This window comes from Schistocerca gregaria, chromosome 1 (assembly GCF_023897955.1).
Source record: "Schistocerca gregaria isolate iqSchGreg1 chromosome 1, iqSchGreg1.2, whole genome shotgun sequence".
In the NCBI taxonomy this organism is placed as follows: Eukaryota; Metazoa; Arthropoda; class Insecta; order Orthoptera; family Acrididae; genus Schistocerca; species Schistocerca gregaria.
Genome location: NC_064920.1, coordinates 845,151,572 through 845,167,598, shown reverse-complemented (window position 1 = coordinate 845,167,598; position 16,027 = coordinate 845,151,572). Strand labels below are relative to the sequence as shown.

At 44.3% G+C, this 16,027-nt stretch overlaps 1 protein-coding gene across 1 annotated transcript in view; it reads left to right on the top strand.

Annotated features, from left to right (window-relative positions):
* LOC126272538 (titin-like) overlaps window positions 1–16,027 on the top strand; it is a 999,170-nt gene that overhangs the window by 331,930 nt on the left and 651,213 nt on the right. Inside the window, 1 exon segment of the mRNA XM_049975459.1 lies at window positions 5,042–5,247. Within this exon segment, the coding sequence (XP_049831416.1) occupies window positions 5,042–5,247 (206 nt within the window).

The following is a 16,027-nucleotide window of genomic DNA, read 5'->3' as shown; positions in this document are numbered from 1 at the left end:
AACGATGTGTAATGAATTAAGTATGTGGCATTAGGTGTAATGCGAGAAGTGTGAAATTTCATCTGTATTTAGTTGCATATCAGTAGTGAGGAGGGAAAGGGGGGGGGCGGTCAAAAATTTGTTGTATCTCTTATGTATGACTAGCATAATACGAATAGCAGGATTTGCGACTGTGATTGGAGTGTGACGTGATTTTTAAATACAGAAGCAAGTATTAGAAACGTAGGCAGTTGTTGTAATATTATCTTTCTTTTTAAATTATTCTATATATTCATGCTTGTGTGGCCTTATTTTCAGTCAGAAAAAAACTGTTTCTAGAAGTATGTCTAACGTTACTGGAACTCTACATGTGAATATCGTAACACAACGTGCCCAGGTGACGTGCACGTGTAGCTTATCTCCGTCTTTCAGACCTTTAGAAGGGTCGAATCATTGTTCTCTAAATCGCCCCATACAAATACCAGGATGGTTCCTCTGAAAACGGCACGGCCGATTTCTCTCCCCATCCTTTCGCAATCCGAGCTTGTGTTCCGTCTGTAATGACCACGCTGCAGAAAGGAACGTTAAGCTGTAGTGTTCCTTTCTTCATTCCATTATTTGAGACGAGCTAAGGACAAACATGTGGCAAGGCCCTTCCAGAGGGATTGCACCACGAGAAGATCACAGGTTGTTTAGCTGGTTGTTACGAGTCGACGGATGATAACATCTAAAATGCTGGCGCAGTCCACAGATAATGTGACTGTGATTCATTGGAAACAGATTAGTGGAAACTGTGTTGATATATTGAGCTACCTTGCGCCGTGTACCGCTGACCGCGTACAACAGACTACAGAGAGATACACGTGGTAGAGAGTGAGACCGTGAGTGGCATTCTGTGGCGTTCTGCGGTAAGTCTCGCTTCTGTATGTGGCGCTCATATAGATACCAACGTGTTCGTGGACGGCCAGGCGAAAGGCTGCTACAGGAAGCCACGATTGTCGAGACCCATACGTCTCCAAGTCTGGGAATCATCTCGGGAGCGAATGGGTATGACAACAGGACTGATTTGGTTACTGTCATTATTCGTGACAGTGTCTGTATTGATGCAGTAACTTCGTTTATTACAGTACAGTGTCCTTCAGACAAGCAAGCATGTCTGTGTTGTAATAAATGCAGGTACTGCACCAACGCAGACATTGTCACGATATGATCACGCGTGGTGGGGCTAAAATGACGATACAGAAGTACAAAAAGTTTCATTGCGCGTAGTTTAACGTATATGTGCGAGCAATAGAATTGCGACTTCGTGTCATGTGGAGGTTTGACCGGCGCTAGGGGCATGCTCGGGTAGCCGAAGTGGTCAAGAGGAGTGCTCATTGCAAGCGAGAAATCCGCGTTCGACCGGTCCGGCACAAATTTTTATTTGTTACGACTAGCTGACGCTGATACATATTCACGATAAGTGAATTCGTTTCTTATTTTCACAATTGCTGTAGAGCGGCAGAATGCCAGCCTGTATGTTGTCGTACCCTTCACGAGCAGGGAGTCAGATGGTGTATTCCAGTAGAATAATGCAACACCACATACTGCATTTCACATCAAAAACGGCTTGAGGAACGTTCGGAACCTTGACGGCTACGTTCTCCCATGATCTGTCAGCCATGGAGCATGTCTGGGATGCGATGGAAAGACGTTTACTTTCGTACCAGTCTCCAACGAGCAATCTTTATGAATCAATACAGTATAGGTTTTAGGACTGGCAGGAAATTGCCCAAGATGAAATTCGGAGGCCATATCCTTCCATGCCGCTACGAACACAGGAGCCTTTTCGTGCCCATGGAGTCACACCACATAGTGAAATTAATGACTGCAGTCAGTACCGAAAGGAATGAAAATTTCATCATTTCATACCCGTCATCTGATAAACATCTCCACAGAATTTGATAAATATCGTATTGTGCTTCATAGTCTACCACTGCCCTTCTTTTTTAATGTACGAGGGGCGTTCGATAAGTGATGCATTATTTTCTCGGCCAGTTTTGGTTGAAAAAATGCGGATTTGTTGTGAGGCATCGTGGAATATTCCCGTTTCAGCCGCTATAGTTTCATTAAGTGGCGGCGCAATACATAGCCTTCAAAATTGCGTGTGTAGCAGAGGTGCGTTCCAAGCAGAGAGCTGCCACTGAGTTTCTTTTCGGCGAAAACCAGAGCATTGCAGATATTCGTAGGCGCTTGCAGAATGTCTATGGAGACCTGACAGTGAACAAAAGCACGGTGAGTCGTTGGGCGAGGCATCTGTCATCATAGCATCAAATTCGTGGACATCTGTCTGATCTCCCGCCTGGCGGTCGGCCGCACGCAGCTGGGACACCTACAGTGTTGGAACGTGCGGACACCCTCATCCGATTTGATCGACGGATCACAAACACCTCGCTGCTCAACTGAACGTTCCTGTGGGTAGTGCTGGCACACTCGTCCACCAGTTGGGGTACTCAAAGGTGTGTGACCGTTTGGTTCCTCGCCGCCTAACAGAAGAAAAATTTGAAAATGGCTCTAAACACTTTGGAACTTAACATCTGAGGTCATCAGTCCCCTAGACTTAGAACTACTTAAACCTAACTAACCTAGGAACATCACACACATCCGTGCCCGAGGCAGGATTCGAACCTGCGACCGTAGCAGTCGCTCGGTTCCAGACTGTAGCGCCTAGACCACTCGGCCACAGCGGCTGGCGCCTATCAGAAGACCATAAAGAGTTACAAGGGATCGTCTGTGCGGGGTCCGCGCGTTACGAGACTGATCGTAGCAGTATTTCGTCGAACATCGTTACAAGCGATGTAACATGAGTTCATCACTTAGAACCGGGAACAAAACGGCAATCCATGGAGTTGCGCCGCGCTGCCTCTTCTACGAAGGAAAAGTACAAAGACACACCCTTAGCAGGTAAAGTCATGGCACCGGTCTTCTGGGACCCTGGGATTCTGTTTGATGCCTGCCTCATGGTGCAACGACATACTCTGAAACGACTTAAAAGTGTTCGTCGCCACGAAACTACAATAGAACGTCTCCTCCATGACAACGCAAGGCCTCACACAAATCTGCACACCCGAGAAGAGCTCACAAAAGTTCATTGTACATTTTTCGATATTCAGCTACATGCTGGATCTCGCACCTTCAGAAGAGTGGCCTAACGCCGTCGTATTGACCGGGGATTTTGTTGAAAAATAGGGTTTTGGAGCCAAAAGAGTAGGAAACAATATGGGGTATTGGAATTTTGAATAAAATCAACCTTTCAGAAAAAAATGCATTTGTTATTGAACGCCCCTCGTAATTGAACGCAGCACTATCCATTAGGTGCCGGCCGGAGTGGCCGTGCGGTTCTAGGCACTACAGTCTGGAACCGAGCGACCGCTACGGTCGCAGGTTCGAATCCTGCTGCGGGCACAGATGTGTGTGATGTTCTTAGGTTAGTTAGGTTTAATTAGTTCTAAGTTCTAGGCGACCGATGACCTCAGAAGTTAAGTCGCACAGTGCTCAGAACGATTTGAACCATTTATCCATTAGGTCAGTAATATCTAGCAAGAGCTGACCCTAACAAGAGCTACACTCCTGGAAATTGAAATAAGAACACCGTGAATTCATTGTCCCAGGAAGGGGAAACTTTAGTGACACATTCCTGGGGTCAGATACATCACATGATCACACTGACAGACCCACAGGCACATGGACACAGGCAACAGAGCGTGCACAATGTCGGCACTAGTACAGTGTATATCCACCTTTCGCAGCAATGCAGGCTGCTATTCTCCCATGGAGACGATCGTAGAGATGCTGGATGTAGTCCTGTGGAACGGCTTGCCATGCCATTTCCACCTGGCGCCTCAGTTGGACCAGCGTTCGTGCAGGACGTGCAGACCGCGTGAGACGACGCTTCATTCAGTCCCAAACATGCTCAATGGGGGACAGATCCGGAGATCTTGCTGGCCAGGGTAGTTGACTTACACCTTCTAGAGCACGTTGGGTGGCACGGGATACATGCAGACGTGCATTGTCCTGTTGGAACAGCAAGTTCCCTTGCCGGTCTAGGAATGGTAGAACGATGGGTTCGATGACGGTTTGGATGTACCGTGCACTATTCAGTGTCCCCTCGACAATCACCAGAGGTGTACGGCCAGTGTAGGAGATCGCTCCCCACACCATGATGCCGGGTGTTGGCCCTGTGTGCCTCGGTCGTATGCAGTCCTGATTGTGGCGCTCACCTGCACGGCGCCAAACACGCATACGACCATCATTGGCACCAAGGCAGAAGCGACTCTCATCGCTGAAGACGACACGTCTCCATTCGTCCCTCCATTCACGCCTGTCGCGACACCACTGGAGGCGGGCTGCACGATGTTGGGGCGTGAGCGGAAGACGGCCTAACGGTGTGCGGGACAGTAGCCCAGCTTCATGGAGCCGGTTGCGAATGGTCCTCGCCGATACCCCAGGAGCAACAGTGTCCCTAATTTGCTGGGAAGTGGCGGTGCGGTCCCCTACGGCACTGCGTAGGATCCTACGGTCTTGGCGTGCATCCGTGCGTCGCTGCGGTCCGGTCCCAGGTCGACGGGCACGTGCACCTTCCGCCGACAACATGATGTACTGTGGAGACCTCACGCCCCACGTGTTGAGCAATTCGGCGGTACGTCCACCCGGCCTCCCGCATGCCCACTATACGCCCTCGCTCAAAGTCCGTCAACTGCACATACGGTTCACGTCCACGCTGTCGCGGCATGCTACCAGTGTTAAAGACTGCGATGGAGCTCCGTATGCCACGGCAAACTGGCTGACACTGACGGCGACGGTGCACAAATGCTGCGCAGCTAGCGCCATTCGACGGCCAACACCGCGGTTCCTGGTGTGTCCGCTGTGCCGTGCGTGTGATCATTGCTTGTACAGCCCTCTCGCAGTGTCCGGAGCAAGTATGGTGGGTCTGACACACCGGTGTCAATGTGTTCTTTTTTCCATTTCCAGGAGTGTAGTTGCCATTGCAGACTGGGCCACGTTGCGTGTTTGCGTGTTGCAGCGTACGACCCGCTGCGGCTGATGCACGCCGTGGTGCGGGTGGTGAACGAGGTGTGCGGCCGCTACTGCGACAACGGGCGCGTCCTGCAGCTGCCGCGGCCCCGGCCCGGGCCGCCCATCTCCACCTGCGCCATCCGCAACTCGCGCCGCCTCATGGAGGACCGGCACGTCATCGTGCACGACCTGCACGCCGTCTTCGGCATTCCGGTGAGGGCCTTCCACATACCCTGTCTGTCTGTTTGGTTGCAAAATGCGTTAACAATTCTGTTAATTTATGTTGCGTAATTAAAAGCTGGGGAAAATATAAAAATGCAGTAAATGAAGCAGGCAAAAAGGAATACAGACGTCTCAAAAATGAGATCGACAGGAAGTGCAAAATGGCTAAGCAGGCATGGCTAGAGGACAAATGTGAGGATGTAGAGGCTTATCTCACTAGGGGTAAGATAGATACTGCCTACAGGAAAATTAAAGAGACCTTTGGAGATAAGAGAACCACTTGTATGAACATCAAGAGCTCAGAAGGAAACCCAGTTCTTAGCAAAGAAGGGAAAGCAGAAAGGTGGAAGGAGTATATAGAGGGTCTATGCAAGGGCGATGTACTTGAGGACAATATTATGGAAATGGAAGAGGATGTAGATGAAGATGAAATGGGAGACACGATACTGCGTGAAGAATTTGACAGAGCACTGAAAGACCTGAGTCGAAACAAGGCCCCGGGAGCAGATAACAATCCATTGGAACTACTGAGGCCTTGGGAGAGCCAGTCCTGACAAACCTCTACCATCCGGTGAGCAAGATGTATGACACAGGTGTAATACCCTCAGACTTCAAGAAGAATATAATAATTCCAATCCCAAAGAAAGCAGGTGTTGACAGATGTGAAAATTACCGAACTATCAGTTTAATAAGTCACAGCTGCAAAATACTAACGCGAATTCTTTACAGACGAATGGAAAAACTAGTAGAAGCCGACGTCTGGGAAGATCAGTTTGGATTCCGTAGAAATGTTGGAACACGTGAGGCAATACTGACCCTACGACTTATCTTAGAAGCTAGATTAAGGACGGGCAAACCTACGTTTCTAGCATTTGTAGACTTAGAGAAAGCTTTTGACAATGTTGACTGGAATATTCTCTTTCAAATTCTGAAGGTGGCAGGGGTAAAATACAGGGAGCGAAAGGCTATTTACAGTTTGTACAGAAACCAGATGGCAGTTATAAGAGTCGAGGGACATGAAAGGGAAGCAGTGGTTGGGAAGGAAGTGAGACAGGGTTGTAGCCTGTCCCCGATGTTATTCATTCTGTATATTGAGCAAGCAGTAAAGGAAACAAAAGAAAAGTTCGGAATAGGTATTAAAATCCATGGAGAAGAAATAAAATCTCTGAGGTTTGCCGATGACATTGTAATTCTGTCCGAGACAGCAAAGGACTTGGAAGAGCAGTTGAATGGAATGGACAGTGTCTTGAAAGGAGGATATAAGATGAACATCAACAAAAGCGAAACGAGGATAATGGAATGTAGTCGAATTAAGTCGGGTGATGCTGAGGGAATTATATTAGGAAATGAGACACTTACAGTAGTAAAGGTGTTTTGCTATTTGGAGAGCAGAATAACTGATGATGGTCCAAGTAGAGAGGATATAAAATGTAGACTGGCAATGGCAAGGAAAGCGTTTCTGAAGAAGAGAAATTAGTTAACATCGAGTATAGACTTAAGTGTCAGGAAGTCATTTCTGAAAGTATTTGTATGGAGTGTAGCCATGTATGGAAGTGAAACATGGACGATAGAAGCTTTCGAAATGTGGTGCTACAGAAGAATGCTGAAGCTTAGATGGGTAGATCACATAACTAATGAGGAAATATTGAATAGGATTGGGGAGAAGAGACGTTTGTGGCACAACTTGACCAGAAGAGGGGATCGGTTGGTAGGACATGTTTTGAGGCAACAGGGATCACCAATTTAGTGTTGGAGGGCAGCGTAGAGGGGAAGAATCGTAGAGGGAGACCAAGAGATGACTACACTAAGCAGATTTAGATGGATGTGGGTTGCGGTGGGTTCTGGGAGATGAAGAAGCTTGCACAGGATTGAGTAGCATGGACAGCTGCATCAAACCAGTCTCTGGACTGAAGACCACAAGAACAACAACAACAATTAAAAGCTAAACTGTAAGATTGCAGAGTCCAGCGGCGGTGGCGTTGAATTCTCAGGTTTCCAGCTGCGTCAAGTAATTAAGTTACACGAGCTTTCGACCTAGACCATTTCCAAGTGGTGTGACTGTCAGTGGGCCGCTGGTGTGCCCTCGTTGCACTAGCTGCCAGCTGTAATGTCACTGGTGCTCGCGGCATCGCCCTAATACTGGTACACAGAGGAGTCCAAAAAAATGTATCCACTGTTTAAAAGTCCGTAACTTGCAAACTAATTGACGAAGTTGTCTCATTTTTTGTGAAAGTGTAGCTTACAGTTCAGCTTAAAGATATCACTGTAGGTGTTCGAAATGGTCACCATTGACATCCACACACAAACGATCCCGCCGAAGTGCAGCACGAACTACTGACTGCAACGTGTTCAGTTGGATATTTGCACTTGAATGTACGATGGATTCTCGAAGTTCACCCAATGTGCGTGGCTTTTGTCGATAAACGACGTCCTTTAGTGTTCCCCTCTGGTAAAAGTCCAGAGGAGTTAGGTCTGGGGAACTCCACAGCACCTCTACGGCTTATCCATCTTCCTGGTAGATGTTCGTCGAGATACGCCCTAACACGATTTTGGTAGTGGGCTGGGGCACCATCTTGTTAAAAGTAAACCCTTCCGTCTCCATACAGGTCTCGGATGGCAGGTAAGATGGATGTCTGAAGCTTCTGAAGGTACACCTCACCGGTAACTGTGCCGTCAAAGAAGAATGGTCCAATGAAGCCCCGGTAAGACAATCCACACCACACATTTACTCCTGGCAAATTCGCGGCTCTGTCTACATGGACGTTCGGATTTTCGGCAGCACAGTAGATGCAATTGTGGCGATTTACTGTACCATTGAGTTTGAACTGTGCCTCATCAGACCATACAGTCATCTCTGCAAACTCTTCATCGTTGCGCACCATGCTAGTAAACCACTCGCAGTACTGCATTACGATCTGGGTCGTCCTCGTTCATTGCGTATAATAATCGTGGAATGTAGCACTTCCACTTTGCTGTCTTCAAAATTCGCCGAACACTTGAGCAACTCTCTCCAGTCTCACGGGCACACTGTGTCACAGATCCCTGTGGTGAGCGAGTGAATTGTTGTAACACACGACGGGAGTTAGCTGGACTTGTTACTGTTACAGGTCGTCCAGATCGTTGTTTGTGTACATCTTTAACACAGCCTTCGGCTTCAAATTTGTCTCTAATGCAGCGAATGGTTAAACGTGTCGGTGGCTCTGATTCTCATTTAGCCATTGCCGTTGAACCTCGTTAATGTTTTCGTGCTTAAAATACCACTTCAAAAGTGACTTCCTTTCATCGAATGTAAGCCTTGCGCCAGCCATGTTTACTCGGGTAACTATGCGCATCCAAGAACAAAACACTATCTGGCGACTGTCATCTGACAAAACAATACAACGCAATACAACGCTTGTGTGGTGATTGCCGGAACTACTGACTGTTACTCTACCAAAGATGAGACAACTCCGTCAATTAGTTTGCCAGTTATGGACTATTAAACAGCGGATACATTTTTTTGGACCCCTCTGTATATGTTGACTCGGCTCTTGGTGTGACCGCTTCAGCCACGCGATCGGCTGGATTCCACGCCGCACTTGTCCTCACCGATTTCATACATATTGTATGTGTAAATCACATGTAAAAAGGAAGGCGGAACTCTCAGCTGTTTCAGAGAAAATTGGTTTCAAGTTTTATATAATAATGCTTGGTGGCTAGCAGCCAGAGCCCGTAGCCAAGCGAGCAAGCGCTTAGTTTCGTAAGATCGAAGACTCTGGATCAAATCTCGCTCCCACTCCTTCTTTTCCCCTTTCTCCTCTCTTTCTTTTCTTTTTCTTCGTTCGCACGTAAACCTAATAACAAATTATTATGAGTGCAACTTATCATCATTCAAGGAATCATTTACTGTTATTAACATAATCTTTATCTTGAAAAGTCGGGTTTTTCTCCAACATTTTGAAATAATTTACCATTGTGTTCATGCAAGTACGTTTCAACCCACCATGAGCCCATTTTCCCTGAACAGGTTCAAGTACGGTACTATTCAGCGCACGAGCCCATTTTCTTCGTAATCATGCAGATGGTTTTGACCCACCAGAAACAGCTGCAAGTGCCAAACAACTTTCGGTTACTGAATGGGTCATTCCGTGTAGTTTCGCAGAGGGTGATAAGGTGACCATTTCAGTATTTAGTCGTATTAGGTGCGTGGATACCTTCATGTCTTAACATTAAAGCTGCCAAATAATCCAGTCCTAACTCTAACCATTTCTGACAAATTCAATTTGAAGATTCAAGGGTGTGTACCCTGTCTTTAGTCAGGCACCAATTTCCCTATTTTCAGAGTCCTACTACTCAGTAATGAATTAACCTACAGATACAAATTTTTTAGGCATTGAGTATGTAGGCTACGAAGATGATACAATGTGTAGAAGGTAGGATACAATTGTTAGATTTCTTATGAAAAACTTCGAAGAACATACTTTGTCCATGCTTTGCTACAAATTTGTGACTAAAAAAACATAACTTTGCACCATGGAACAGTAGAGACCTCATCTTGTATACGACTACTCTTCTGTCCTATTAGTAAGTATAAATAACAATCAAAAGTATTTGGCATTGCAATCAGTAGTTCTTACCTTCACTTAAAGACAAATCCATCGCAAAAAACTTCAAATTTGACGAACTTCAAAGTCCTGGCGCGGTACATAAACAACTGAATGTCAACTTTATTTTTTTGCTGAAATGTTTACAAAAACTTTCAGCAAAAAATGCAAAGAATAGTCTAAGTAACTTAATTCATTGACAAAGAATAGAATGAAATTGCTACGTTCACATGCCATCCATATTCAACAGTGCAGGGAACTGGTAAATAAAAACCATGTGCATTCCTTCAAAAAGCGTTCCTGAAATATTTATGGTTGACTGGTAGATCAGAACTGTAAACAGGTGCGAACTGAAAACAGTTATCTATTATTTACCTCGATGTATATGTTGTCTTTCACTGTTAATTGTCTTTTCATTGTAAAGAATTACAGGAGACAACTTGGGTGCACAAATGAGATGATATATCCTTATTCTGTTTCTGCAAATTAAAAAGATGACTCTAGTGCAGTATAAGAAAAGGTGCAAGCTGTAATAATATACATTAATTACCTTTAAAAAATGTACTAGTATATACAGATATAAAAATTTCTGCAAAAAGAAGTTTCATAAACAAATTCAAGTATAAAGAAGGAAAATGTAGTTTTAAAAATCTTCGACGTTACATATAACTTTGTTTTCCTTGACATCTTGATGCAAAAACAAAATGAGTTCGCTTAAAGGGGAGAGAGATGATTGTTTCGTAACACTTATTGTCAAGTTTGTACAACCGAACGCTGTTCCTTAGTAATAATGGGACATCCACCTTACATATAACATTGGAGAAGGGGAACCAAACACCAGGGCATGCATTTAATCTCAGCATCTTTAAATTAATGTGTTGTTTGGGAAATGTGTCCTATGTACCAGTTTTCATCGTATTTGAAAGCTATATACTGACTGACTGCAGCTGTTGCGACAAAAGATTTTCATGAGCTTCCATAGCAACAGTGCTCCTGTTTGCATGTGTTGCAAATGTTTTAATTACAAAGGTATTGGAAGTAGTGACTAGAAATGCGTGGCGCGATCGTGTTCCTGGAACTGTCTTTGGTCTACTGTACCTACGTTCTTTACCGCCTTGTATTGTTAGGAGTGTTCATGTGAACAGTGCAACCATTTTTCCTCATTCAGAAATGTGGACTTCAACTCATAGTTTTTTGCGATGAAGTTGTCTTTAAGTGAAGGCAAGAGCTACTAATTGCAAAGCCAAATGCTTTTCAGTGTTATTTATACTTAATACTAGGACGGGTGAGTTACCATGCACAAGTTGAGGTCTGTATAGTTTCCTTGTGCCAAGTTATGATTTAAACAAAAAAATCACCAATTTAAACCATAACATAAAAAGTGTACTTTTCAACGTTTTTCATAAAAAAATCTGAATGGTGTATCCTACTTTTTGTACAGTGTTTCAGCTTAGTGGCCTACGTACTAAACGCACACAAAATTTAGGTCTGTAGGTCAATTCATTGCTGAGTAGAGTAGTAAGTCTCTGAAAACAGATAAGTAAGTGCTGACTAATGTCTACCGCGCGGGATTAGCCGAGCGGTCTGGGGCGCTGCAGTCATTGACTGTGCGGCTGGTCCCGGCGGAGGTTCGAGTCCTCCATCAGGCATGGGTGTTGTCCTTAGGATAATTTAGGTTACGTAGTGTGTAAGCTTAGGGACTGATAACCTTAGCAGTTAAGTCCCATAAGATTTCACACAACATTTGAACATTTTTTACTAATGTCTGGGTACACACGCTTGAATCTTCAAACCTGAATTTATCAAAAATGGTTAGAGTTAGGACAATCTATTTAGCAGGTTTACTATTAAGATAAGTAGATAGCCATGTACCAGACACGACTAAATTCTGGAATGGTCTCTTAGTATCCACCAAAATATCTGTGATTTTAGATGGAATGATCCGGAGGGAGAAAGGGAACAGCATTTACAAACACGAAGAATACTTTATTTGTATGTTAGCTCCTGAGGTAGTTGCATGTCAATGTTTCTAGATATCTGATTGTATGAGTAAATGTATTGATGTGTCTGGTACTTCGACAACAAGAGAACGTCAGCCTGATCTTGAAGCCGAATCACTATACAGTGAAGTTTCACAAACACTGTTAAAAACGGCAGTTGTGTACAGCGAACGGGCCCTTCTCGAAACCAATCACATCGCTTCGAAATCTTCTGTAGTAATAACACAAGAACACACGGAAACTGGAGAAGAAATATTTCACAGAGTTTTCGTAACGCAAGCGGAAAAACAACTTGTGGTACAAGTGGGACTAATTGTCCACCAAGACATCGATGAAGAGCGTGTGTCTGAAGAAACAGAAGTAGTATCTTCATATTCCTCATACGATTAAGAGGCCGAAGAAAAGCAGTCGAAAATGGACAGCGATTACGTTCTGCAGTATTGGAAGATTAGGGTCATCGATGTAGCGAGAGACCATACAGGATGGAATTTTGCCACTCTCCGTAGGAGGGGAGCTTCACGCCTCAGAAGCATGAAAGATTTGAAAAGACGAAAACAACGTATAAAACAAGGTGGAACAAGGCGTGAAAACCTGAAATATGATTCGTGGACCTATGATCGTTTCATAGAACTGGAAAATGTAATCAGCAGATACCGACGAGAGACCTGCAGTAGTGGGCCCTTGCTGTTGGCTAGCCAATTTCCTGATTTAAATTTTCAAGCTTATGACTCGTGGGTTGTGCTCTTCAAACTAAGACATTTGTTCATCACAAAGGAAAGCGCTTCACTGCAGCAAGTCCTTGATGCCAGCAAATTTCGGAATGCAGACTCGTGCCTTCATCCCAAAATACGACTAGGGTTATGTTATTAACACAGATCAAACAGATATTACACATAAAAGTACCTGATTCATTTACAGTAGTTGCAACATATTTTTAAGGACCATATGATGCTAATATTTCAGTGTTTGTAGGGGGTGCCACTATCAGTCAACCAGGTTTTCCACTTCCATCTAGGTGACCACCGGGCTGGTCCCCACGTCCTGCCTTTTACACGACTCGCAGACATCTGAACACGTTCGCACTATTTCATGGATTACACTAGACGCAGACAGCTGGGGTACTCTAATTCCGCCCCGGGTGGTACCAGATGGCGACCTTGCCAAATCGAACCCTAACCGCGGGATAAAGGCGCAAGCAAAAGCAAAAAGCCACTATCAGTTAACCGAACTCTCGCTGAACGTGGAACAAAAGTGGTTCTTGTGCAGTGAAAGGATATGCACAAGGTAACGCATTCGTACATTGCACAGTATGCTGTCACATTATCTGGAAAATTACTGCCAACAGTCTTCGTAAGCTTGCAAGAGACCACTGGCTCATTTGAACTAAGGGTGCAAAGAACCAGCTGATACGTACGCACACAAATATAAAAACGTTATGATAACATTTTCAAAGTCCGGAAAACTTACAACAGTACTAAACAGGAAATTTATGATCGATGTCTTGTAGCCACACGTGAGAGAGCAATAATTTCATTTGCTACTTGATGCATGGGGAGAGCAGACGAACCCAGTTTTATACGCCGAAGTTTTTCAAGATAGAGGAAGTCTGTCAACGTGCAGTATTAGAGTAATTCCTTCAAAATATACTCAATTGGAGCAGCCGTGCGACGTCTATTTTTACAGGCAGGTGAAAAACTTTATAGAGCGACTACAAAATTTCTCGTACATCATCGAACGAGAGAGAGAGAGTTTCAAGACAAGATTGCATAAAAATTCAATCAATCGTACACCATCAGTAGTCTGAACCACCATTCGGTGATTTGATCAGATATGCGTGGTACGCTGTGGAACCGTGTGGTGACTGAGAACCCTTTATGAACGTAAACGAAGTTTGTCTTGCAGTAGAAACACTGAAAAAACAATGCTCGTGCAAAAACTCGGCGTTCATTACGTGTGTAGTATGCCACAGCAATGATTGATTTCCATGCTTGTTACAATCAGTATCATCCTTATTCGGGCAGTGCTGGATACGTGTCACAAATGTAGATGCAATAATGTCAATACAGAGATTATACTGGTCGTGTATCCTTTATTATTTCCAATCGTCTTACAAAAATATTTTGTTTTCCTATTTTTCAGGATAAATATTATGTAAATAATAAATGAATCATTAAATACTGATCATTCGGACAGTCATAATGAGTGTCTCGTTAGAGTTACATGGGAATAACAAGGAAGCACCAGCAGCGAATTCGATACAGAGACCTTGCGCTTACGAAACTAAGCACTTAAATCACTTGGCTACGGACTCCTTGTCCGTTAGCTGCCATACGATAGTATGTATACGCATGCTTGAAACTTTCAGACTCGATTTTTTCGAAAACGGTTCAGAGTTGCGCCTAACTCTTTACATGAGTTGATGTCCCAGCCATGCTCTACACACCTTGTCAACATGAATCATGTCGATGAAGCCCCTTGTGAACTGAAGAACAACGTCCCTATTAAGGATGTTATCGCTTATTTTTCTTTTAGTGGCTTCTTTAATTACACAGTCCCATAAACAGTTAGAACCATGACAGAAATTTCGTCAGACTTGACCCGGTGGATGTTTTTTAAAGCCTACTCAGCAAAAGCAGGTTTCTTGGGTAGCGTAGGTGATAAAATCTCTCTTGCTCCTTCCTCTGTTGTTCTACAGTGTGTACTGTTGATAAGGCTGGCAAGATATCTTGTAGACCTCAGGTGTTCCGAGACCTGTTGCATCTCTCACTGTACTCAGTAATTGCCAGATTTTTGTCGGAGACCTGAAGATCGATTTGATCTTCTGTCTTTTCAGCAGGTGGCTTATGTTGCCCGACGTAAAGTCACATAAGTAAATTTCTTTTCATGCTCCTCATTGGTGGTTTTATTCTGATTCTTATTTGGTATCGCTTCATTTGTTTGATGAACGTTGTAGCCGTTATTCCTAAAGGCCAGGGATAGGTGCTCATGGAGCGTGTTATCAGCGTCTGAAACAATTTTTGCGTGGTGGACCAATGTTCGTAACAAAGGGCACATTGCACTTCAGTGGAAGACAGTGTGATCAGGAATCTTCTCTTTCAGGCAGACCGCCTGCTGCTTACGCTCTAGCGAAGATGCACCACTATGGGACACTATTCTGCTTCATCGTACCCGTCGTTGGTTCATCAACATACAAGCTGGCGAAGTACTTGGCCCAACTCATCACTTTACATCTGATAAAAAAATTAACCGTCTTTGACTTAGTGAAGGCGACATTATGATTTCTTTTAATGTGGCGCATGTTTACGAATATGCCTATCACAGACTCTTTCAACCTAGTATCCCAGTTCTTTGTAGATGACATGGTTGAGCTATTTAGGCGCACTCGTACGTCTTCTTATTTTCTGTACAATGGCCAGTATTATGATCAGATGGACGGTGTTGCGATGGGAACCCCATTAGCTCCAGCAGTTGCAAACCTCTTCGTGGAGAATTTCAAGGATGTTGCCTTAGACAAGGCGCCATTAAGTCGTAGTTGTTTCTGTCGATAAGCTGACGACACGTTCATCATTTGGCCCCACAGATGTGAGAAACTTTTCAAGTTCTTGGAGTATCTTACGGCATTAGCAGTAATATTCGGTTCGTCATAGAGTTAGAAAAAGACAAAGCATTACCCTTCCTTGTCTACTGCAAATGAAATGGCAAACTTTGGTGCAAGAACAATTTCAGATGCTGATAGCGTGTTTCATGAGCACCTACGCAAAGTTTTTAAGAACAATAGCTGCAACGTTCATCAAATATAGGAAGTGATCTCAAGTAAGAATCAAGATAAGCCGCCTGCTGACAAGACAGAAGATCAAATCGATCTTCAGGACTCGGACAAAAATCTGGCAATTAGTGAGTCTAATTAAAGATGCAGCAGGTCTCCAAACACTTGGGGTCTACAAGATACCTTGCAAGTGTGCTGGTCTTACGTCGGACAAACAGTATGCACTGTAGAACAACACAAGAAGAAGCATGAGCGGTATTATCATCGCCTACACTACCCCGAGAAATCCGCTTTAGCTGGGCATGTTTTATAAAACGATCACGGGATTAAATTTGACGAATCCTCTGTTGTGGCTCGCACTATCGGCTTCTGGGACTGTGTGACTAAAGAAGCCATTGAAATAAAAATCACCGATAACATCC